This window comes from Rattus rattus, chromosome 10 (genome assembly GCF_011064425.1).
Source record: "Rattus rattus isolate New Zealand chromosome 10, Rrattus_CSIRO_v1, whole genome shotgun sequence".
In the NCBI taxonomy this organism is placed as follows: domain Eukaryota; kingdom Metazoa; phylum Chordata; class Mammalia; order Rodentia; family Muridae; genus Rattus; species Rattus rattus.
The window spans coordinates 10,094,837-10,118,939 of NC_046163.1; the positions used below are offsets into that span (position 1 = coordinate 10,094,837).

Consider the following 24,103-nt stretch of genomic DNA (forward strand, 5'->3'; position numbering starts at 1 on the left):
GAGGAGAGAGAGAGAGAGAGAGAGAGAGAGAGAGAGACAGAGAGAGAGAGAGAGAGAGAGAGAAGCTCACCTACTTGTACCTAAATAGAACTTAAAATGCAAACACTGCATTTTATTTAGTATAATTCAGATAACACCTGGCCACTTATGAGGCAAAATTCTAGAGAGAGATGGTGAGACTCAATAGTTTGAGGAGTTTTCCAGAAGAAATTCAGCTCCTAATACTGTCCTGGTGTGTTTTTTGACATTCAAACTATTATTTTTATCCCCCAGCCCCTGGAAATGTCAGGAAGTCCTCAGGTGAGGTGTCTCTTTGTCATGGAGTGGGAAGTAGATCCTGTCAAGCCACTCACAGCCTCAGTGGGAGCCAAGAGGCAGAAACAGCTCCAAAGGGGCCAGGTGACTCATCCTCGGTAAGAGGGAAGGAGATTTATAGAAATTATCAAAAACATTAATAGAATCCTAAAACCAATTAGAGACATCAGAATATGGAAGAGTTATTTAAGAAGTTCATCTGAAACCCGAATAAACAATTTTTTTCATATCAAAAAAATTCAGGCTATTTAAAGAGAAATAACCTGGCAAATTGGGGTTCCAAGATAATTGGCTCTCCCAGAGACCTTCTAACTTTCTCCATAAGAAATGGCCAACTGCATTTACCCAGTGGTCATCTTAGTGTCAAGTAACCTTGGGGACTTTCTGCTGATGATGTGAGCTGGGTCTGAGATTCAAGTCTGGGACTCAGAGGTAGAGTGGTTGCTGTTAATCTAGATAGATATGGGTGTCATTTCCTTGCATGTAAAATCAGTGGGAGTTGGGGGTGAGAGAGGACTCTCAGCTCTGAGATACAGTGACCTCAAATCCCTGCCATGTTTTCTAATGTTTCCACAAGGCCTCTAAGTCCATTTCCTCTCTACATGGTGATTGACCCTCATCTACTGCACCTGAACTTGTCCTTAGAAAAACACAGGTCTGGGAAGACAACTCAGACAGGAAAGTGTTTGCCTTGCAAGCAGCAGGATCTGAGATTGATCCCCAGAGCCTGCATACACATAACAGGTTGACTGCAATCCCAGTATTGGAGAAGCAGAAATGAGCAGCCCAAGGACTCATTAGCTTGAAAACTAGACAAGCTCCTGGTCAGTAAGAGGCCCTATCCATAAACCAAAACAAATGTGTGATATGTGATGAATGACAGCCAAGACTCTCCTCTGGCCTCCCTACAATAAACTGGTAACACAGTCCACATAAACAGGACAAAACAAAAAAATGTCATAAATATCACCTGTTTATATCTTTGCCACTACAGGAAATAAGAGATTATCCCAGCCCTTTTAAGTCACCTGATCTATAAGAGAGATGTGTGATCATCCTATAGAGCCTAGCAGAAATGAGCCCAGGCCTCCTGCCTGACTCCCACATTGCAGGAAGGATGGTGCTCAGTTGTCCATCTCTCTCTCAACCCAAACCCCAGAAGGCACTGTGAACCAAAGACTTTCCCAGGTACTGGTGGAAGAATCAGAATGGCTTAGGACAGCCTGGAAACTCAGCTCTGTGTAGAAGTCCAGAGCTGTTTGAACAGAGGGCTTAAGTATGATGCCAGGCCCTGGAATCTCTCTGTCTATAACCTCTGCCTTTCCAGGGCCTTCTGGTATAACAAGAAAAATGTCTTCATTTGGTTAACTCTAACGTTGGCTTAACAGTTAGGTCTCTCAAAAGGACATAAGGCCTGAAGTTAAGTTGGGAGGAAACTCTAATAAAGGCAAATTTAGAATTTTATCATTTTGTTTGTGTGTATCTATTTTGTATCTATGATTTCCTCTTACTAACTCATTTTACAGTGCTGTCCATTAGACCCTTCCCACAGCTGAGTTTTCTCTCAAGGATATGCTTCCTATGATCATTCTACTACATCTCACTCATTCTGTCTGGAATGGTTGTATGGGGCCAGGCATACACCATCATTTTCCTGAGTGACACCCTGATATGTGTACACTTTGTACACTGACTCTGGAGCAGGAAGCTCACTACCAAGGCATGTTCTGGGGATGGCTGGGATGATGTCTCCATAGCTCTCATACCTTTGGGAATGCTACACACCTGTAAGTTTGTCAATTGGAAATTAGGTTGTTGTCTCTGGAGTTATCAAATCAACTCACAGTTTCCTGCTTCCTTCACCAGAATATTCTATAATCCTCATTGCCTCCATAATCATGCTGCTATCTCTCATTAGAGTACCCATAGTCTTCTGTTTCCTTGTCCTACAATGGCCATTTTCCTCTGTCATCTGCCATCAGAGTACCCATGATCCTTGGCTTTCTCTTATCAGAATACCTATGATTATCTGCTTCCTCTGAGTTCCCATAGCACCAAAGGTACTTTCATTTATTTAAAGTTTACTGTCTTCCAGGAACCAATTCAACTTCTTCCTTCCCTAGAAGCTCAATGTCTCCTATACAAAAGGGACAGGACTGGATACTCTGAGAGAAATACTGCTATCAGGGAAATGAAGATAATACCTGATTGTAGCCATCTTCAGTTAGCAAGAAAGCAACATGCAAAGTTGAACTGTCCTGCTGCCCTGCTAAAGATGTGGGAATTATGAAAATCCCTATGCTCAGGCCACACCCAAGCTAATTAGTTCAGAGTCCCTGGAGTATGAGCAGGGCATGCATAATGTGATTGTGTGCATGTCCATGCACGCATGAATGTGCATATGTATTTGTGTGTGTGTGTGTGTGTGTGTGTGTGGTGGGGGTTGCGCATGCATGTGCACGAATGTGTGTGATGTATTTATGTGTGCAAGTGTGTGGCCTGGAACTTGTTGTCAAATAGGCTTCATGGCTGGCCATGGATCTGCCCCCACACTACTGGGTTTTCAAGCATGAGGCACCAGACAGGTTCAGAGAACCAAACTCAAGTAGGTCCTCACGCTTGCTCGTGAGGCACTTAGCCCACCAGACCATCTACCCCCTCAAGATGGGTAATGTTTAAAGCTGTACAGGTGACTGCCAGACATGGCTGAGTTTGAGTAATATGGGTACAGAATACAATTAGTACTATCCCCACCAAAGTATGGAACCTAGTCCACAGCCACCTGACTTACTGTACAACACTCGGAAAGCCAGCTGCCTGTGCAAAATGAAGCTTCCTCCAGGACGAGGTAAACTTAACTTCCTGGTCTGGCTATTGGAAAAGGCTAACATGTGGATCAAATGACTGCAAAGGAGATATTAATTATTTCTGTGCCTGTTCTCACTATCATTCCCTGGAGGTAATGTTGAGATGCTCAGAAGGAAAGAAGTGCTAAAAATACACAAAGAAGAAAAATGCAATAACAGAAGGCTTGGAAAGAAAATCAAATACAGTGACCCAAGAGAAATACAGCCTAATTTATATCTTGAGGGCATGTTTACAAATTATTTTGTAAATGCAATACAATAGATTGTAGAGTATTTGCAAAGGAGCTGTTCTCAGATCATCACTTGTAATTACAGCAGAAACTTCCTCATTCAGACTAAGGCATCAACTTCGCCTTAGCAGGCAGACAAAGGGATTGCTGTGCTAATTCATTAGTGAATCAATTAATTTGGTACACAACAAAATGGATTAGAAGTGAGTTATCAAATCTACCAAAAGAGGACACATTTGGGTGGAAATCTCATCCGACAACAAAATCAAGCAGAAAGAATCGTGGCCACTCATTTATGCAGGGACGGCAACAAAAACCATGGTGAGACATGATTTTTAGTGGGCTTAAGGGGCCGTGAACTTGGTTTATTAGTAGGTGCCCTTCACAGGACTACTGTGGTTATCCATGGAACATCCTAAATGTTCCCTGAGTTCTCTGGTATCTGATTGTTCTCTGCTCATATTAACTTCCACGAGTTCTGTGCAAAAGGAATCACCCAGTGTTATTCACATTTGAGCGAGGCTGCTGCCTGACAGAGATGGAGGACAGGGAGACTACAATGCTTACCAGACTTCTTCAGCATCTCCACTTTTTAAGAGTTGACTACGTTCAGGGACATGTTAGCACAACCTGCATACTCCGAAAGCAGCAAAGGTAAGGCAAGTCTTAGCGGGTTACGAATCATTTATCATCTCCTCCCCCAGTCAATCTCAATGCTATTAGAGGCAGTAAAAAGCTGGTCACTTTGCATCTGGTCAGAGGATGCTGCCGTTTATCTCACCTTTTCCATTTTATCCAGATCAAGAATGATTCTACCCACAATGAAGGTGAGTTTTCCCATAGGCACGCATAGAGACCTACCTATCAAATGTGTCTAGACCATGTTAGATTAAACAATTAACTCTAACTACCACAGAGAAAGGAAAAGATCTTGGGTGTGTGAAAAGAAAAAAATACCACCTGTATTTCCCTGAGAGCATAGTTTGGACTTCCTTTGAGATCTTTCCTTGGGCTCTCAACATAAGGATCAGCTGATTACAAACCATCTCCTGGGGTGTAACAGCTACTTTTCAGTTGCTTAGAACGCCATGTTCTGAAACATTCTGTTCTCTGAAACAGAATCCCTGTTTCAGAGGGGATACTGTCCATAGTGACAGGGAAACCATGGTAGTAGGAGCATGAGTCTGGCCTTGAAGTCAGGAAGCAGAGTGGTCACACTTACTCTTCACATGGGAAACTTCACATACAAGGAACAAGAAGTGGGGATAGACTATAAAACATCAAAGCCCATCCCAATGACGTACTTCCTTTCCCAAGGCTTTACCTCTGAATGGTTCTTTAATGGTGCCACTGAAGAGGAAGCAAGTGTTCAGATTATACAGTCTTTCTTGGAGCATATCCCTTTGTTTGCAACATTTCACTCTGTCCAGCCTCATAGATTCAGCAACTACCGTAGATTTGGCCTCCCTGATGAGCCAGTCATTGTCTGGCTCTCCAAATCAAATAAATAACCCTCTAATACACAGCAATCTGATCAGTTTTGTTCTGTTAGTGAATTCTAGCCATACCCAGATTATCATCGAGGAACTGAACAAGTCACAATGATTCCCACACATTAAATCACTTGGGAAACAAAAACTATCAAAGACATGAGTAGCCAGGTTACTTGCTGAGGAATGACAGGAGCATATTATATGTTGAGACCAGACTAGATGAAAATCGTATCACAGCCTAAGGCCTTTGGTTGCTGTTGAGTCCCAAGGAAGGCATTTTTGAATAGATGGTCACTTCATGCAAGGTTACAACGTGCTGAGCAATACCTAGGCCCAAGCTTTGAAACTCATGAAGCCCATGACACTGCTCAAGATGTGGCTGTCATTCAGTTAACACATTGATCTTGCAAGGGCTTCAGTAAGTTAACAAACCTCTGTTAAGATCCCATTCCTCTTGCCTTTCACCCAAACCATTCTCCTCTTATGATTATAGTCACTCTGCAAACAAAATGAATAAGGAGGGCTACTTTAGCCCTTTCTACTCCTTTATGATTTCCTCATTCTAAAAGAGTGAACCCTCTATGAGACTGTTTCTACCTTCATGAATCAGCAGTAAGTCAATTCCTAAAACTTAAGCCCAATGTGTTAGCCTGGGGTGAGTTAAAGAGGTAGGTCAAAGTTCAAGCATGGATACTACGATTTGGCTCTGTTCAAACTCATTTGTCTCCCAAAAGGAAGATAGAACTGATAAGCCCATTTAACAATCTCAAGCATCTCAATTTACCCAAGCTACACACTTACCAAAGAGCACCATCTTTTAGATTTTTGTACCTGGGCCTTGCTGACCTATACGATATCTGAGTACAGTAGAAAAGTCTAGCCTTGTGCTAAAGTGAGCTGGGAATGCATCTTTCCAGGGCAGCAGTCATTTATAGGTTATATCTGTTTCAGAGGGGAAAACCTGTTCTACTTTAACTCAATGAGAATTCAGTTCAAGGTTTAAAATACCCACTAGTAAAAGTCTACGGGTCAGACTATCAGGTTTAGGAGGAAATTAAGAATGAGGAAATAGAATCAGAACTCAGAAGAACAGTGAAATTCTTGAGAATGAGGTAGGTTGTAATGCTCTTGGGGAACTCCTCAGTTTGTTTCAAAGATTAGTGCCAGCGTAGTGTAGTGTGCTTGTGGGCTACAAAGGTAGAGTTGGCTTGGTCCCTTAGGTTTACTGGGTGAGCCAGTCTAGTTTAATGAGAACGCTGTAGGCCACGAGGAAATGCTGTTTCACAAAAGCTGGTGGCACCCAGTAGATGTCTCAGCAGATACAAACACTTGATCCTTAAGACCTGAGTTTGATCTAGGGGACACCCTCACTCCACAGTCAAAGGAAAACAGCTACTCCTGGCAGTTGTCCTCTGACAACCAGATATGCTCACCCTGCCAAATAAAAAGGTAGGGAAACAGTGTCCGAGGGGGATGACACTGGATGTTACTCTCTGGCCTCCACAAGCACAGGCACACATATCTGCGGTTACCTGTGCACACATACAAACACATATGCACATACTAGCATTTGTGCACGCACACACATCAGCATGACTTTGGGATTATGAGTTCAAAAAAAATCACTAGTTATTGTAGCAAGAAGAAATTACTCCTAAAATGAGACTGTTTTAGAAAATTCTAGAATTCTGAGAAGTAATTACTTTAGGTACAAAATCATAAAACTCATCTTGTATACTCATCAAAAGGAAAATGAACGTCCACCCTCAACAAAGGGCAGTGTGTTTTTCTATTGTGAATCAAAGCACATACTTTGATCTGACCTTCTGTGAATAAAGGACACTGCTTAGAACCAAGCAAAAGAGGAACTAAAAAAATTGCTCCCTCAAGGGATCATTTCAGTCCTTTAAAACTTAACACATAATAAAAACACTCCATTTAGCACCTTCTCCACTCCAGCAGCAATTCAGAGTTCAGAGAGATTCTAAGAAAAGGGCAAATCTCTCAGCGCAGAATCAAGAGTCTTCCTAAGTTTATAGGCCTCAGACATAAATAACAGCACTCACTAAAAATATTTCATATCCCAATTATTTATCATTTTATAAATAACTGTGCCAAGACTTCTCTACTCTCTCTACAAACAGCAGAACTTTAGATCCCATTTTTTTCCCCCTTAGTTTGTACATGTGTACTGGATGAATTTACTGCTCATCAATGTTTTATATCTTTTCTTCAGGTTAAAATAAAAATGGTAAAAGTGGGCCAACAGGGTGGCTTAGTGGATAAAGATACCGGATGACTAGTGTGCGCTGGATCCCCAGGACCCACATCACGGAGGGAGACAGCAGGCTCGTGCACACTGTCCTCTGGGCTCTATAGGTGTGCAACAGTACCTGATTCCTTCTCCACCCCCAACTGCACAGATAAAGGAGATAGGTAAATAAATGTAATAGCAATTTAAATGGCACGGAAAAAGAGGAAACCCTTTGTAAATAGCTCCTATGATTCACAGTGGCGTCTCTTCTCTTGGCTATGTGACTGTCAGGGTGTATACCAAAACAAGTAAATGTAGGAACCACTCAGTATTGAAGAATGCATGCTGTGTGTGTGTGTGTGTATGTGTGTGTGTGTGTGTGTGTGTGTGTGTGTCTGTGCACACATGCACACGTGCATGTATGCGTGCGGGTGTGGGTGCTCATGTGCTTAAGAAGGCTAGGGATTGTGAGGAGAACTCCGCTCCAAACTTCAACTTCATTGTCTCCCACAATAGGAAGGGAAACTTGTGATTGGAATGGGGCAGTATTCAAGCATCTCCCTGGTTCCCAGGCAAACCACTGTGGACCACAGAAAGTACTAGATTGTTCTGTCGCAGAAGACATCAGAACCAAGCAGCAGGCCATGATCACGGCTTTAATTCAGTAGATTCAGGGCTGTGGCCATGGAGCTGACTCCACGGTTAGTTCTGTAAGTGATATCAAGACTCAGACAAGGCTGTGAAGAACCAGAAAGCAAGGCCTTTCTAACTTACAAATCACACGCTTTAATTTTTGCTGTGCTGCCTTGTTTGTGAAAAAGAAAAGAGTATCATGGTAACAGTTTGAAAAAAATGTACATTTATGCCCTGAATATGGTTATTAAAGATGCTTTCAAAGAAAGCCGCTTCTTCTTTCTTTTAATGTTAAGGAACATATTTTTTTCAATTCTGACTTTTCTGTGTGGGGTACTAACAGTTTTGGTTTTGCATCTCTGAGTAAACTTAAATCATGATGGTAAAAGGAAAACAAAGTTTGAGATAACAAATTTTCCATCGCTTTTGGTAAGAGTTATAACTATAAGGGTTATGGATGAAGCACGGTTGTTCAAAGGCAGCATCCAAAGCCCCTCAGGTCCACCCCAGTAACGCATATACAGGAGACAGTGGTGCATACTTGTAATCTTAGCCCCGAGGAGTGGAGGCAGGATGGTCAGAAGGCCATCCTTGCCTACAGAATGAGTTGTAGTCCATTGGAAAGGCATTTATAACTAACGCGTCAAAAATCAACAATTCTCCCAGGCTGGCCTTAAGCAGCAGTGTTGGGGTCCCAGACATTGCTGTGAACATTCAGTGTAAAACAGATTAACATGTATATCTCAGGCTGGGAGATGCTTCATCAGATCCAATCCCTAGAACCCGTGTAAAAAGCAGGATGTGGTCATGCCCATCTATATTCCCCGTGCTCTTGGGGAATAGACAAGGCAGAGATGGGAGAATGATCAGCAAGCTCACGGGCTAGCTAGCTTGGAACACAGGGCCGTGACAGAGTGGGAGACATCGTAGCTCAGAGCATACTGAAAGGAGAGAACTGACTCAAGTTGTCCTCTGATCTCCATGCATGTGCCATGATATGTCTGTCCCTGTACTCCCACACGGAAGGATTAATTAATATTAAACACTTATCTTTGAGATGAACGCATCTTAGGATAACCAGGAATGGGGCATTTCTCCATAATTAATCATACCTTGTAATTATTTTGAAGAATTACTTAAGGATGAACAAAGTAATTACAATGTTGAACCAAGTGGCATAGAGTGGAATTTTTTTCTATAAAATACAGAAGGGGTGAATATGGTCACCTGCATAATATGTGTATAGGAAAATGTCACTGCGATGCTTATTAGTTTACACAATTAATGTAAACTAATCAAAGTTACCCAAGGGCAATCCATGAGAATTCTAGGCTGATTTAGACGTGGATGGAGGACGAGGTGCCCTCATGATGCCCATGTTTGGAAGCTCAGATTATAGGGCTATCCAAGAAGAGAAAATGGAACAACCAAGTAAGCCAAACGCCAACAGTGTGATCCCTCTTCTAGTCCTTGTGAATGACCAGAGTTCTGTAAATTCTCTACTGCGACGACCATTTAATTTGTTGGACTCGATCTCTACTCTACTTTTATGGCTACCTGTTATGCCAACTAAAAGGACCTCTGTTCAATTCTTAGCACCCAGCTTGATGAAAAGCCAAGCAAATGCCAGATGCTTGCAATCCCAGTACAGCAAAGGAAGAGACAGGCCCTGGGACTTACAGGTCAGCCACCCTACCCTACCTGGCAAGTTCCAGGCCTGGGAAGACCTTGTTTCCAAAAGGTAATCAGCACCAGGGGAACAACATCAAAACTGACCTCTGTCCCCCATTTTATTACACATAGATCTACATGTATACCCCCACATAAATATACATGCACACATAGACAAAAGGAACAGAAACAAGAACTCTCTCCCTGTGTTGACTTCTAAGTGTGCAAACAGAATAGAATTCTCAAGAAGGCATTTGACATCTTATTCTTGTGTCATTTTAACAACATTATAGCCCGCTGAGGACATTTATATTTGGAATTCCCCAATTTAGTTCCAAACTCTTTCTAAAGCATGAAAAATGAGGAACACAGAGACTTTCTGTGTGAGGTCCAAAGTCTTGTTCCTCGTCCCATTTGGCTGTCACATTTTTAATGAATTAACTTATGTGATTCAATTCACATTCCTTTTTTTTTTTTAAAGGAAGTTGGAGCACGAGGGAGTACAGCAGCTAAAACGGAGAAGCATACAGGCAGCTGGGGACACAGGGGCCCGTGAAAAGCCAATTCATCACAAGTGCTATGAGTATCCAAGTACATCCAGGCTGCCCGTGGGTACGCATCATGGTAGACAGAGAGGCAATGTGTCTGCCTCCTAACTGTTGCTCTGTTTCACAGATGCTCCATGACTCTCTCTTGTGTGCAATTGTAGCATGGTTTGTCAGTACGCCTGGAATATCCAGAGAGTAGGAGCCACAGAGTTAAAGAGAGAGGGAAGCAGATGAAGACACCGGGGTCCCCTGAAGAAAAACTTCTCATGTCTTGCATTCCTCCCCAGAGAAATGAGCCCATCCCAGTGAACACAAGAGCACATATGGATAATGGCTCCATCTCTCAAGGATTGGCACTTCCGCTGTAAACGTGAGTGCTACCACTGCCTGTCCTACATGCTTGTGACTTTCTTCCTTCCATAGTGTATGTATGAGTGCAAGTACAGGTGTGTGTTCACATGTGGACTTATCCACATGGAGGTCAGGGGCCAATTTTGGTTGCTTCCCTGAAGCCATCTACAATGTTTTGGTTCTTTTTCTTGTTGTTTTTGTTTTGTTTCATCTTGTCTTTGTTGTATTGTTTTTTGAGACTGGGTTTCTTTTGCCTGGGTGTCATTGGTTGAACTGCACTAGCAGGCCTGTGCAGTCCAAGGATCCTGCGGACTCTGCCTCCCCAGTGCTGGCATGACAAGTGTGTGTGCTACCACACCTGACTTTTACATGGGTGTTAGGCATGGAACTCAGGTCCCCTGCTTGCACAACTACTTTACAAGTAGAGTCATCTCTCCAGTCCCTATCCATTTATAGTAATTTTGAAACAGTGAGTTTTTGATCTGGGTTAACCTCAACACACAGTGGTTCTATGTAATGGCACTCAGGACACCTGGAAATATCTGGGACTCAATAGTTATCTATGGCACCAGCTTAAGGTAGACACAAGAATATCCACTTTAGAGGATGCTGGACACACAATCTTAATAGAGTTTATGATACCAACCATTTGTACCTTGACAAAAGAGCTGGTCTTTATATACTAGGAAGTAGGCACAGGATTCCTGATTTGTGCCCATATTAAGTGATGGTCTATAGAGAATGGGAAGTTCTGGGCAGGGGACAGGGTCTCTTGAGATGAGAGCATGCAAGGCCATCTGGCTTTACTAGAACACATTTAAACACCCAGGTGAAGAGTTGCATGTGTTTAGTCCTAGCACTGAGAGTATAACACATGGATGACAGGGGCTCCCTGGCCAGCCAGCATAGCTGAATTAGCAAGTTCAAGGCTAGTGAGAGACCTTGTCACAAACAAGTAAATGGACAAAGCCTAAGGAATAACAGCTAAGGTTGTCTTCTAGCCTCTATGTGCATACGTGTGCATGTATACCATATAAACCATATACACCTGTACAAAGAGGCACATCTCACACACATGTACATGTGTGCATATGTGTACACATATATATATATACACACAGCTATACACAAGTACATAGAATTATACAGGTACACACATAGGTACATGCATATAGGTACATGTACATACACAAGCATGTGCACTTGCACACAAATGACTTTATACATAAAATGTGAGATAATGAAAATCATTTAAATTAAAAAGATATGGTGAAAGTGGCACAGGAGCATTTCTTCAAATCTTAGGCAGAAATACCTATTGTATTTTGACTGCATTCACATTGAATAAGAAAAGCTCTACTTCACACAAGGACGATATTATGCAATGTACTCAGGAAGGTACCCAGCAAAGAAAATCTGACCCTATTTAATGTGTGCAAAAGAATAGGTATAGAGCTCAAACACCAGGTACTATGGCTCTGCTATTCCATAGTAAATGACAACAGAAGTCTCCAGACAAACACTTGCACCACCCAGGAAACCCAAGCAAATTACAGCTTTCCCAGACGTTGAACTTTCACACGTGTGTGTGGCTCCATCCAGAAAAATGGTACAGGTTAGAAAATCTATGTCAGGTGGAGTAAAGATATCCCATATTAAGAAGGACCAAATTTCCCGGCTATTGTACAAAATTCAGTACATGACCTGAGAAAGATGCATAACAGGAGATCCACTAGCTGCATCTTACATAAGCTGTACCACCACTGCACCATCTTTACAACACTATAATTGGTGAATAAAGGGAACGTACAAGGAACTTAGTGCTGCCAAGCCCATTTATGGACATGCCTGTGTCTCAGAAACCAAGTATTTGCTGAGTGATCAAATGTGATCTCTGTATTTTTTATAACCCATATATGATCGTAAAGCCCACAAGCACAATGAACAAAATACCCACTTCTGTGTACCTTGAATTCAAATTAATAACTCCTTTCGCTCTAGGAACTAACAGACTGAGGTATAGAGAGGAAAGAGTTCTGAAAATGTACTTTTATTAGTGATCTATGAAGGAGAACAAATGACACCATTTTGGGTTGATAGAACTCTTCATTTTGGTGTATATGTACATGTTTGTGTATGCATTTGCATGTCTATGCATGGGACGGCCATAGGTCAACCTCAATCATTCTATTCTCCATCATGCTTTCTGAGTCAGAGTCTCAGTTTTAATTGGAAAACTCAATAATCACCCTATGCTGTTCATCTAGTGAGTCCCAGCCATTCTCTTGTCAGTCACTATGATCTTCGAGGCTCCACAGGCCTACTCTGTTCCTCACACATGCAGCTCCTCAGCCTGGAGTGGCCCACCCTCCATTCTCTAATGTTCAGGCTTTCCTACAGGCTTCCAGCTCTAGTTCCTACAAACGCTCTTCAAGTAAGCCTATATCATATACCTCAAGCAGGTCAACAGACCACTTCCACCTCCACAAAACAGGACAACATGATGCCTGTCCAACCCTCCAGGCACATCTAGAACCTACTGTCAAAAGGTGGCACTTTAGGAAACATTGGGATAAATAAACATGTTTAAGATACCTCAAAATAAAGGTGCCTTCATGAATCCCAGGAAGAAAATCAAACCAAACACATTGGTATCCAGCCAAGACACAGAAACATGGCGTACCTGGTAGGCTGTGATCTTAGCAGGTTCTTCCTTTTTCTGCTCTGGAGATCCTTGGCTCTGCAACAGACTTCGGACAGTTTCTTCCATTCTAAGAAACAGAAACATGAAGACATTCTTCAAGATGGTTTCCCACTAACATGGGGCTGTCAGTCATTTTCTTGGGGCATACTTCCCAAGCTTAGACGAGTCAGTGTCTTTCTTCTCTCCTTTATTCCCTAAGCTAAGGATTTGAGGAATGGGGAATAGAGTTTGGAGGTAAAATAGCTGCTTAAGATATACAAAGCTTTGGGTTTAATTGAGAGAAAGAGAGAGAGAGAGAGAGAGAGAGAGAGAGAGAGAGAGAGAGAGAGAGAGAAGAAGAAGAAGAAGAAGAAGAAGAGAAGAGAAGAGAAGAGAAGAGAAGAGAAGAGAAGAGAAGAGAAGAGAAGAGAAGAGAAGAGAAGAGAAGAGAGAGGTGGGCACACAGAGGGATGGATGGATGGAGAGAGGGGAAGGAAAGGAAGGAAGATGAAATGGGGTAGAGAGGGAGGGAGCCATATGGAGGAAAGGAAGGGGGAAGAAAGGAAAGAACATAGGCAAGAAGGGAGAGAGAGAGTAAGCAAAGGAGAAAGGGACAATGGGAAATGTGGGAACATCATTACAGTCATTCTGTTCTTGGCTTGGGTATCTGCACTCACATGTATACATCTCCTTAGCCTCTCTCTTCCCTTATAACCTGTCCTTCTGAATTCACTACAATATCCCAAACTCAATCTCCATTTGATCAATTTGCCAAGTTAACAGATCTTGTATGACAAAACTATTCCTGGGGGGATGCAAGACACATGTCTACTTACCCCAGATAGGAAGCCTATAACAGACCAAAGTATGGAAACCACCGAAGTCCAACTTGGTGAACTGATGAATTTTATTGGAGTTACATATAGGACCAGAAAGGACGCACAGACAGCTGCACGACCAAAGCCTACCCCAGCATGTTGACAGCTTACAAAACTGGGAACTTGGAGCACACTTCACAGCCTACAGGCAGTTCAGCAGGTTGAAAGAGTGTCCTATTCAGGTACCTTGCTTGCTCTAAACCTCTTCCAGCATTGGGCTGGTTTCTGCATTTTCCAGGCAGCTGATCTAGTAGGAGAGTCTTTGTAGCTTTGTTTGGCTTGGGAGGCCTTCTTTGTAGCTTGGCTTCACTTAGCTGGAGGGGGGGGTGGTTCTCAGCTTTTTATTGCTTATGCCGGCAGGGAAGGAACTGGTTAATCTGGTCAGTTTTAGGAACTTCCTGAAACTATTTTGGAGTCCTTTACCTTCCTGCTTAAGGAGTAACCCTTCAGTTACAGAATTTAAATTGTTTCACAACTTTGCCAACTCAGTGGAGATCTTCAGCTGTATCTTTCAGAGTGATTCACAAGTATTTCTACAGCTTATGCTGTAACATGTTCTATGTCCTGAGACTTCTCGTCTTAAAATACCTATGTCCAAAGACTTCCGTGATGTTAACTTCAAGTAGTAACTTGGTAGGATCTAGAGCCATCTTGGAAAAGAAATGTCTATACATGTGTGAGAGAGAATTTATAGATTAGGAAAACTGAGATGAGAGCCACTCTGAATTGCATTGATACCTACCGCCCTTTCTCCTATAATGGTTTGTATCTTCAAACTGTGAGCCCAAATAAAGCCTTCCTTAGGTTATGTTCATCAGGTGTTTTGGTGTAGCACAGAGACAGGTAACTAATACAACCTCCATGATCCCCAAAGTGACACTTCCTTCCCCATGGGACACTAACTTACGTTGTTGCTAAATGCTGTTTTGTGAGTCCCCTTTATGAAAGACAGACACCTCATCTACTTTCCAGATCTGCATCATGATCCACTCAAGATGTTTCCTCATGCATAACCAGTTTCTCTGAAATCATATACCCTATATCACTCACTTTGTCCCTTAAAAACCTCTCCCTTTAACACACAAATATTTCACACATGCATGTCCTGTCTCCTAGAGTCCATAACTTGTGTTATGTGGCTATGCCTCATATTTCTCATGCTCACATTCGTTTATAAATAAAGTTGCTAGTCAGTGGACAGTTCATATCTGTCAGTTCATTTTCTAAAGGATAGCATACTAACAATGGTTCAGGAGTAGTCCATGTGTATTTCAACTCTGCATATATGATGCTGACCTTGGGCCCCTCCTTCAGTGTTCAACCAAGTTCTACCAAGAAGGATGCCTGAGCATCAATGTTTATTGATGAAATATGACAGCTAAACTAAGGGACTCAATTAAGTGTCCAATAGTAAAGGAAGAGGGAAGGACAATGGGGTCTATATACATGATGGAAACTTTTCAACCATTAAAAATAAAAAAATACAAAACAACAGTTACATAGTTTGCACGGAAACATAAACAAGAGATAATCTTATTAAGTGACTTGAGGGAAACTCAGAAAGATAAGTATCTTATGTTTTCTATCTTTTGCAGTTCGTACACTTAATGCAGATACATAAAACAGCTGGCATATAATGCACACATGTGCATACACATGTATGACAGAAAAACAGAAGTGATAAAGGAAACAAAATTAAAAGGCAGCGGGGAAAGGGAAGGCTGCTCCACCCCTATATTTTCAAGTCTTAAATTATTAATAGCTTAAAATTGAGCAGAGCTCATTGAAGAACTCTCTCATCTATTAATCATTTTAATGTACTTTAGGAATATCATTACATCTGCTTGGAAGATGAGAAAGCTGAGTTAGTGAAAGGTTAGATGGCTTACTTAAGGGGCTGTGGTTAGGTGGAAACGGGGATGAGCAAGGTTCACTGACCTGAGCACAGCAGCCCCTTCTAACTGACCTGAGCACAGCAGCCCCTTCTGCTTGACTTCACTGATATGTAAAGAAAATATTCCAGGAATGCAGACTTCTACTAAGGACTTCTCTTCGAGAACAACTTTGCCAAGCTGAGTCTATGGGTAACTACACTATATTTTATCAGTGAAGGACTTAAAGCCTGCAGAAAGAAGAGAGAGAGAGGGGGAGGGAGGGAGGGAGGGAGGGAGGGAGAGAGAGAGAGAGAGAGACAGAGACAGAGACAGAGACAGAGACAGAGACAGAGACAGAGACAGAAACAGAGGGAGGAAGGGAGACAGAAGGCAGAATGAGCAAAGAAAGAAAGAAAGAAAGAGAGGAAGTAAGGAAGGAAGGAAGAAAGAAAGAAAATAGAGAGGGGAGAAGGAAGAAAGAAAGGAGAAATGAACAGAAAGGGAGGGAAGACAGGAAGACGGCATAATGAGAGAAAAGGGAACCACGGGTTCCCAGGCCTGTGAGGTAGACCTGATCAGCACTACCTGCCAAAGCTTCATTCTGTTTATACAGGAGAGATGTTCTTCCCATGGTGTTCATCAACTCTAACATAAATCATACAGTTCTGATATTGTTCTTAGACCTGCCTGACCCATGGCTCAGTTTTCAAATATGTCCCATGTAAATTCATTTCAGAGAACAATAATAGTCTATGTGACGATGGTCTGCTCAGATTTTCTCTTGACACTGAGGTAAGCGGCTGTGATGGTGTCCTTCTTGGTTTGCATGGGATGACACTCATCTTAGAACTCACTTCTTGGAACGCACTTTACCATCTGCATAGAAGGTCAGTGTCACATTTCACTCCTTAGTTTACTTATTTACATCCATGGGACTTAAATGCATCTCTGTAGTCTGAGCTTGGGTAGCAGGTTGGGGAGATGGAACGGTTGGGAAAGTGACTGTAATACAAGCCTAGGTACCAGAGTTTAATTACGAGAAACCACATTGAAAATTCCAGGTATGGTTCATGTCTGTGATCCCAAATCCAGGCAACAAACACTGGAGTTTCCTAGGATCCACTGACCAGCCAGCCTAGCTGAACTGTGTACTCTGTGTGCAGTGAGAAAACTTGTTCCAAAAATGAAGGAGGAAAGGAACAGAACCTGTGGTTGACTTATGGACTGCACACATATATGTACTTGAATACACATAGGAAACACAAACACACACACACACACACACACACACACACACACACCATATAAAACAAAAATAAAACCATGTTGGTTTTTTCTTCTACTTACTTAAAACTGTCTCGGCATACCTTGCTGAGTTACTACTCCTATGTAATTAGAAGTTCTTTGCAGAAGTCACTAGATCAAGAAAAAAAATGCCTATTCATCCCTCTCTGTTCTTTTTTTGGCTTTATACTTAAAAAAAATTTAAAGGCAAAGAAAAAGGAGGGCCAGAAAAGAAATTGTTAAGACCATCTCATACAACCCAGATGCCTTAGTAATACTGGGAATATTAATAATATTACTGGGAATATTGATACTTGGAACAACTTGAGGGTTATTCAAAAGCAATCGCTTTTTAGAGCTGCAGCTCAGAATGGAAGCTTCGGGGCACCCTGTAAACCACTGCTAAGAAAAATCAAGTTAATATTTTTAAAATAACCTTTATGAGTGTGGTTACAGAGAAAAGCCTTTTGTATGTGATGGGAGCATTCTGTCATTTATTCCCTGATGGTACCTATTTAAAATTCTCATTTTCCAAATCTCTGTTTGCCTGGGAAAATAACAAGAGAAAGAAAAGAAATCACAGAGCATGAAGTGGCTTTACACCCTGTGACAGTTTCCTTTCCTTGCTTATCTGATGAGGAGGGTTCAGATTCCCAGTCCTCTCACAGTCCACCATCTGCTTCCCAAATGTGAGGAAAACAAGACAATAATTCCTAGGAACCTAGGCTTGGTCAGAGAGAGGTTTGAGTGTGTTCGCTTCCTTCTAAGGGGTTATGGGTGAGTTTTATCCTTATCCGCTGACCTTAAGCAATCTCTCCTTATTCTCCCTACCTGATACTAAATCACTTCTAGCCTCAATCACTGGTCAGGAATCTTTTACAAATGAAAACTTGTAAGAAAAAAAATGTACACTTACTGAGATGTAATTAGTTCTAACATAGCTGAGCCTGGAGTCTTTATTATACTCTATTTATTTAGCATGCGTGTACGCATGCGTCATCTGATACTCTAGAAGCAGAGGACAGTGTGAGGCTGTCGGTTCTATCCTTCCACCATGTAGGTCCCAGGGATGGAACTCAAATCTCCAGGGGCCCCCAAACCCCAAGGAAATAGTTCATTGTCCTGACTCTGAAATATTAAGGGCTTTATTTACAAGCAGAAAATGACGTGAACGCTGAAGACCTTCACTCAGTGAAACTCATATTAGAAACCGTGTCTCCAGACATAAGTGTAGGGGCTTTGCCTCTTCTTCTCCATTACAAAGTATTGAGGCTGGGACCTCACACTTCCTAGGTAAGCATTCCACCTTCGGGTAGATTACGATTCTTCCACAATCAGGTTTCTGTGCTGATAGCTCCTATCATGTTATTTTTAATATATAGTTCTTGTTATAACCTGCAGCCCAAATAAATACCAGTTGAAGTTTTTAAAACCAACTATCCAAGGAAATACATTTCTACCTCAAAGGGCATTCTCATTCCAACCAAATCCCACACAAATCAAACAACTACACCTTAAGTTCTTCTCTGCCTAAGGACAGCCTCTCTTTGAGTTTTCCAGATGATTGGACTCTCCCTATCTTATAATAAAAATATGAACATCCGAGGGCCGAGGACATGGCTCAGTTCATAAACTGCTTGCCTTGAGAGCTTGAGGACCTGAGTTCAGTCTCCAACACTATGGGGCTTTGTTTGTTTCTCAGTTTGTTTATCCAATTGGGAAAGGCAGCAACTACCCATGACCACAGTGCTGACAAGGATGACGTACACACTCCTGGGCTCTCTGGCCAGTGTAGTGCACTGTGTGAGCCGCAGGCTAGTGAGAGGCTCTGATTCAGCAAACCAGGCAGATGGTGTCTGAGGAACAAGACCTCGAGTTTTCCTCTGGTTTCTGCACAGACATTAACACACACTCAGGTGCAAGCACGTAGGTGTGCATGTGCTGATACACACACACACACACACACACACACACACACACACACTGGTCTCTGGTTTCACAACGTCAGAGGTTCTGACTCATTTTCAAACAACTTTTCTTTTCTTCCTAGCCGCCTCATGTGACTGTCATTACCGAGTAGGTCCTCAGTAATTGGCCAATGAGTACTTTCACATGTAGCTAAATTCATGCCATTTTGCTTTCCATAGACTTACACCAGAGAGATGTTCCAGCCTTAGCTGTGACACTTTGCGCTGAGCTGCTGGGATCACTGTTCCTCGGTAAAACAAATCCAAGGCCTTGTTCTCTTGAGCACACTGACATCCATGACTTTCAGCCCAGTTCATTAGTGTTGGCAGCCAGTGCCACCGTAAAGTGGTCAGGGCTCTTGATCTAGCCTTTAGCAGGAGAAGTCTTTTCCTGTTGACTCTGGCCAAGATATTATACCCCATCTCTCTGACACATGGGGGAGAGAAACAGAACACCTAAGAAAAGACACATTTTGCCTGGCCTCCCATTCCCCTTGAACCTTCGTTTCCCCATTCTGCTATGATGACTTTCCTCAGTGACCCACCCTGCCCACTATCTTAACTTCAGTGCAAATCTTCCCCCAAGAACAAGCACAACAAAAATGCTGGCTGGGAAACCACTGCTTCTGAACGGGACTCAACTGTGCATCAACTTATTCCTTAGAGGAGACAGGTTCCCTCCTTGGAGGAGAGTGCATTTAACCATGGAAACAGGAGCCATCCGCTGGCTGGGTATGACTTGGATGCTCCTATTTGAATCTCTGCCCATCTGCCACCACCATAGTCATGGGGACCCTGAGAACAGAGAATTAAAAACCCCAACGAACCAGAAACTGGCTCTGTGGAAAGAGCTGGAGCTTTTTATCTTTTCCCTAGATGATATATACTTTTAATTCAGCATCAAATTTTGCAAGAATTTCCACTTGATGCTGCCTGGAAACTGTGGTGCTCTAATTCCCTCACAGGAATGCAGCAACATTTCCAAACAGATCGAAAGGTGCTGGCCCAATTGGAATCACTGAATCTTATTCACTCTGGGGCCATCGCTCTGTGAGTAGAAAGCCACATAAATTTCTCCCTAGGCAGACTTGTGCGAATTCTGCATCGGGGAACTTGCCATGTGAAGGGGCTCCAGTTGAATGAGAAGACAGCTATGCATTCAGGGGCGAAACCGATTTTCCACATAGAGTGCAAAAGAGTCTTCTGAATGTTAACAAGTAAATCCCAAGTGTTCCTACTCCCCGCAGCAGAATGCAAAACTACAGTTATGGGTATGTGTGCTTGCAGAATTCCACTCATCCTGCAAGGGAGGGAGACAGAAAATACCATGTGGGCCAATGGATGTCATAAAGAAGTACAACCAAAAAAAAAAAAAGTAAAACCACAAGCTGCCACTGTCTTGCTTAGATAATACGAATGCAAACAGTGGCCACGCCCCAGAAACACAAGATGTCTTTACTTGGAATGAGCATTTAAAGGAATGTACTAATTACCAAGATAACCTTATAAGTACAGAGTGGGTAATGTTGGCCGGGGGAATGAGTTTGAGGATAAAACACTTGCCCTGTTACCTTGAGGACCTGTATTTGAGAACCAAAGCCACGTAAAGCCAGGCATGGCAACACACAGCTGTGACCCAATGCTTCTGTGGTGAGAAGGGGGGCCGGGTCGAGAGAATCCATGGAAGGCCATGGACCAGCTAATTTAGCATATACAGCAGCGAACCTCAAAGACACTTTGTCTAAAATAAGCTGGAAAGCAAGAATCAACACCCAAGGTCTTCTTGCTCCACCCACACGCCATGGCATGCACACAAACACACTGAGATACACATACATGACACAAGCGTGCATGCACACACACACACTTCATACACCAAGATAAAATTAATGACATCAGCCCTCATATCCAGTCTTATAAACTTGTAAATATTTCCAAACCCATCCCTGTAATATATTTTATAGATCCTTTTTTAAAAAAAGCAATACCACAAAGAAATCCAGCTTAAGTTTAAATGTTTGGAGTTAAATGTTTGGAGTACAAGCTGGTAAAACATACCTTGAATGTCAAAAAATTACTATTTTACCAAACATATATTATTTGGATATGGACTTTAGACTGCTGAATTCTTAAGATGACTCAACTTTGAAGACACCAGACAAATCAATAGTCTCCATATTTATGTTTATTGGCCATCGGTAACAGGAAAGGCTGTTTCTAATGTGGTGAGAGGCTTCGTGGGAGATTCTAGAAAATGGATGTAGCAACTCAGGACCTTGTTTTTCCCTTTTCTTAAAATGAGAAGTTCACAATTTTATTCATCTCATAAAACACAAAAGAGAATGTAGAGTAGATTTCCCTGCTTAGTGTGCACTGGGGTCTCACAGGTCTGCAGTCAGAGGGAGAATTCAGATGTGTGAAATCAGGTGAACCTATTGCCTCCAAGAAGTCTGGCTCTTGCCTGTTGTACTGGGCTCCTCACTGTAAGTCATTGCCCTTACCATCCCCTACAACACTCTCCGTTTTGTTATGCTTCAAAGTATGCCTGGGGCTTGGGGAGATAATAGCTGAGTCTATAGGGTGATTGTCTTGCAAACATAAGCACCAGGACTCGTGAAAATAGAAGCCAAGGGTTGTGGTGTTTTGTGATGGCAGCACTGGGGAGCTGGAGAAGGAAAGATCCTTGGACTTGATGGACAACCAGTCTAGACCATTTGGTGAGCTCCAGGCTAGTAAGAGATACTGTCTCAGATAGTGTCTAAGAGGAATGACACCAAGGTGAACACACACACACACACACACACACACACACACACACACACACACACACACGATTTCTTTCTCTCTTTCCATTTTTCCTATTGAAGAATAGAGGTTTAGGTGCAAATTAATAGTCATCTGGATCTCAATGATATCCACCATACTCATTAAGTGGCCACTGTTACCTGCTATTAAGTTTTGGTGGATATTCAAGAGAAAGGCAACAACTGGCCATATTGGGAATGGAGTTACAGCATTACATTTTGTGAGAAAGAAGGTTTAATTATGGTGGAAAAGTTCTTTAAGAATTCAAAGATTTGGTCTATGCCAAACACCAACAAATTCTTCATGGGATCTACTGGTAATTCCTATGCTTCCTACACTTGCGTCTTCAAACTAGCATCTGGGAAGGAAGCAGAGACTGTATAGTACAGCACACCACAAGCACACTGTGTCACCAATGTCCCTCCAGCTTCAATACTTATACACATAGGGCAGTAATGATTCAGATGCTGAGCTCAAAAGCTAAGACCTCAGATGTCTTTTTCCGGCTACAATTCTGGATATACTCCTTCCTTTTTATGGGTAGGACAAACTTCTGTTTAATATTGCTGGTTAGCTTAATAGGATCCAGAATCATCCAGGAGACTAATCTCTGGGCATGTCTGTTAGAGTTTCCAGACTCAATAAATTGAGGCAAGAAAGCCCACCTCACTGGAGGAATCATCCCATGGGTGGGAGTCCCAGAGCAAATGAAAAGAAGAAAGCAAGATGAACCCCAGCCTTATCTCTCTGCATCCTGACCGCAGATGCAACGCGCCCATCTGTCTCACGCAACTGCTCATGTGCTTTCCCCACCATGATGGACTGTAACTCTTGCACTGTGAGCCAAGATACACGAATTGTTCCCTAAGTGGCTTTTGTTGGGTATTTTGTCACAGTCAAAAGTAGTAACTAATTCAAAGCTGGTCCCACTTACTCTAGAGAGGTGCTGGAGGAAACAGAACAAAATATACAATGTGTGTTAGGTTGGTTTTGCTTTTGTTGTCTTTAAGCATAATTATTTTGGAGTCTAATAAAATCTGAATAGAGCTTGTTTTAGTGTTTAGGTGTAAGGAGGGGAGGAAATAGATTCCCTGGGAGCAGGAGCTTATCAAATTGACACTATGTAAATACTTAGCATATTCATTTACTTTTCTTGCTCCTGACACAAACTACTTGACAAGAAACTATGTAGAGGAATGAGGGTTATTCTCAATGAGAGTTCAAATACTCTGTGCAAAAGCCATGGTGGCATGAGCAGGACTCCATCTGGCCTGCCACACAGGAAACAGAGCATGAAGAGGAACAGGAGCTTGGTTCAGAAATCTCAGTCTCCCTGCTGTGACCCACTTCCTCCAGCAATGCTCCCCTTCCTAGAGGTTCTACACCATTCCGAAACAGTGGCAACCGCTGGGTTCAAACCGCATGAACCTATGGGGAAACATTGCACATTCAACCTAGAGATAAAATAAATACCAACATTGAGGGGGCAGAGACAGATGTAGCCCTGGGGCTCCCTGGACAGCCAGTCTTAACCTATTTGGTAAGTTCCAGAACTCTAAGAAACCAAACTCCTTTGACAATTAAAAAAGACTAAGTGTAATAAAGGTACAATATGTAGATGGCAATGATATGAAGAATAACCTACTGTAAGAGTCAAGATAGGTTAGATCATTCGAGTGTAACATACAACCCCAGCCATGTCTGAGACTTAAAAAAATTACCAAATTTTTAGTCAGGCATGGTGGTACATGCCTTTCATCCAGTACTTAAGATACAGGGCCAGGAAGACCTCTGTAAGCTCAAGGTGAGCTTATCAACATAGAGAGTTCCAGAACAGCCAGTAAATATAAAATAAAACAGCCAATAAAATAAAATAAAATAAAGGAAGAAAGGAAGAACGGTAACTTCTTATTGACACACATTCTGAGGAACCGATCAATTCTACTCATTTTTGTCAACTTGACACAGCAGCCTGGAGTAACCTGACCTAATTGCCTAGCTCACAAAGACCTGTGGGGATAGAGGAGGGTTATGCTCATCATTCATTGATACTAAAAGACCCAGCTCACCATAAGTAGTTCCATTCCCTGCTCAGCTGCTCCTGGGCTACGTAGGAAAGCTAGTTGAGCACTAGCCACTGAATTGTTGAGAGTGATGCCCTTGAAACCTTCCATTATTGATGTTATTATTATGATTAGAGTTAAGCATGACTGGGTTCATGGAAAATCCCCAGCCAGTTGCAGAAGACTA

The 24,103-nt window shown here is 42.3% G+C and overlaps 1 protein-coding gene across 1 annotated transcript in view; it reads right to left on the minus strand.

Moving 5' to 3' along the window:
* Nckap5 (NCK associated protein 5) overlaps positions 1-24,103 on the minus strand; it is a 555,868-nt gene that overhangs the window by 323,110 nt on the left and 208,655 nt on the right. The window contains exon 4 of the mRNA XM_032914699.1: positions 13,046-13,133. Within this exon, the coding sequence (XP_032770590.1) occupies positions 13,046-13,133 (88 nt within the window). The remainder of the gene's footprint in view (positions 1-13,045; positions 13,134-24,103) is intronic.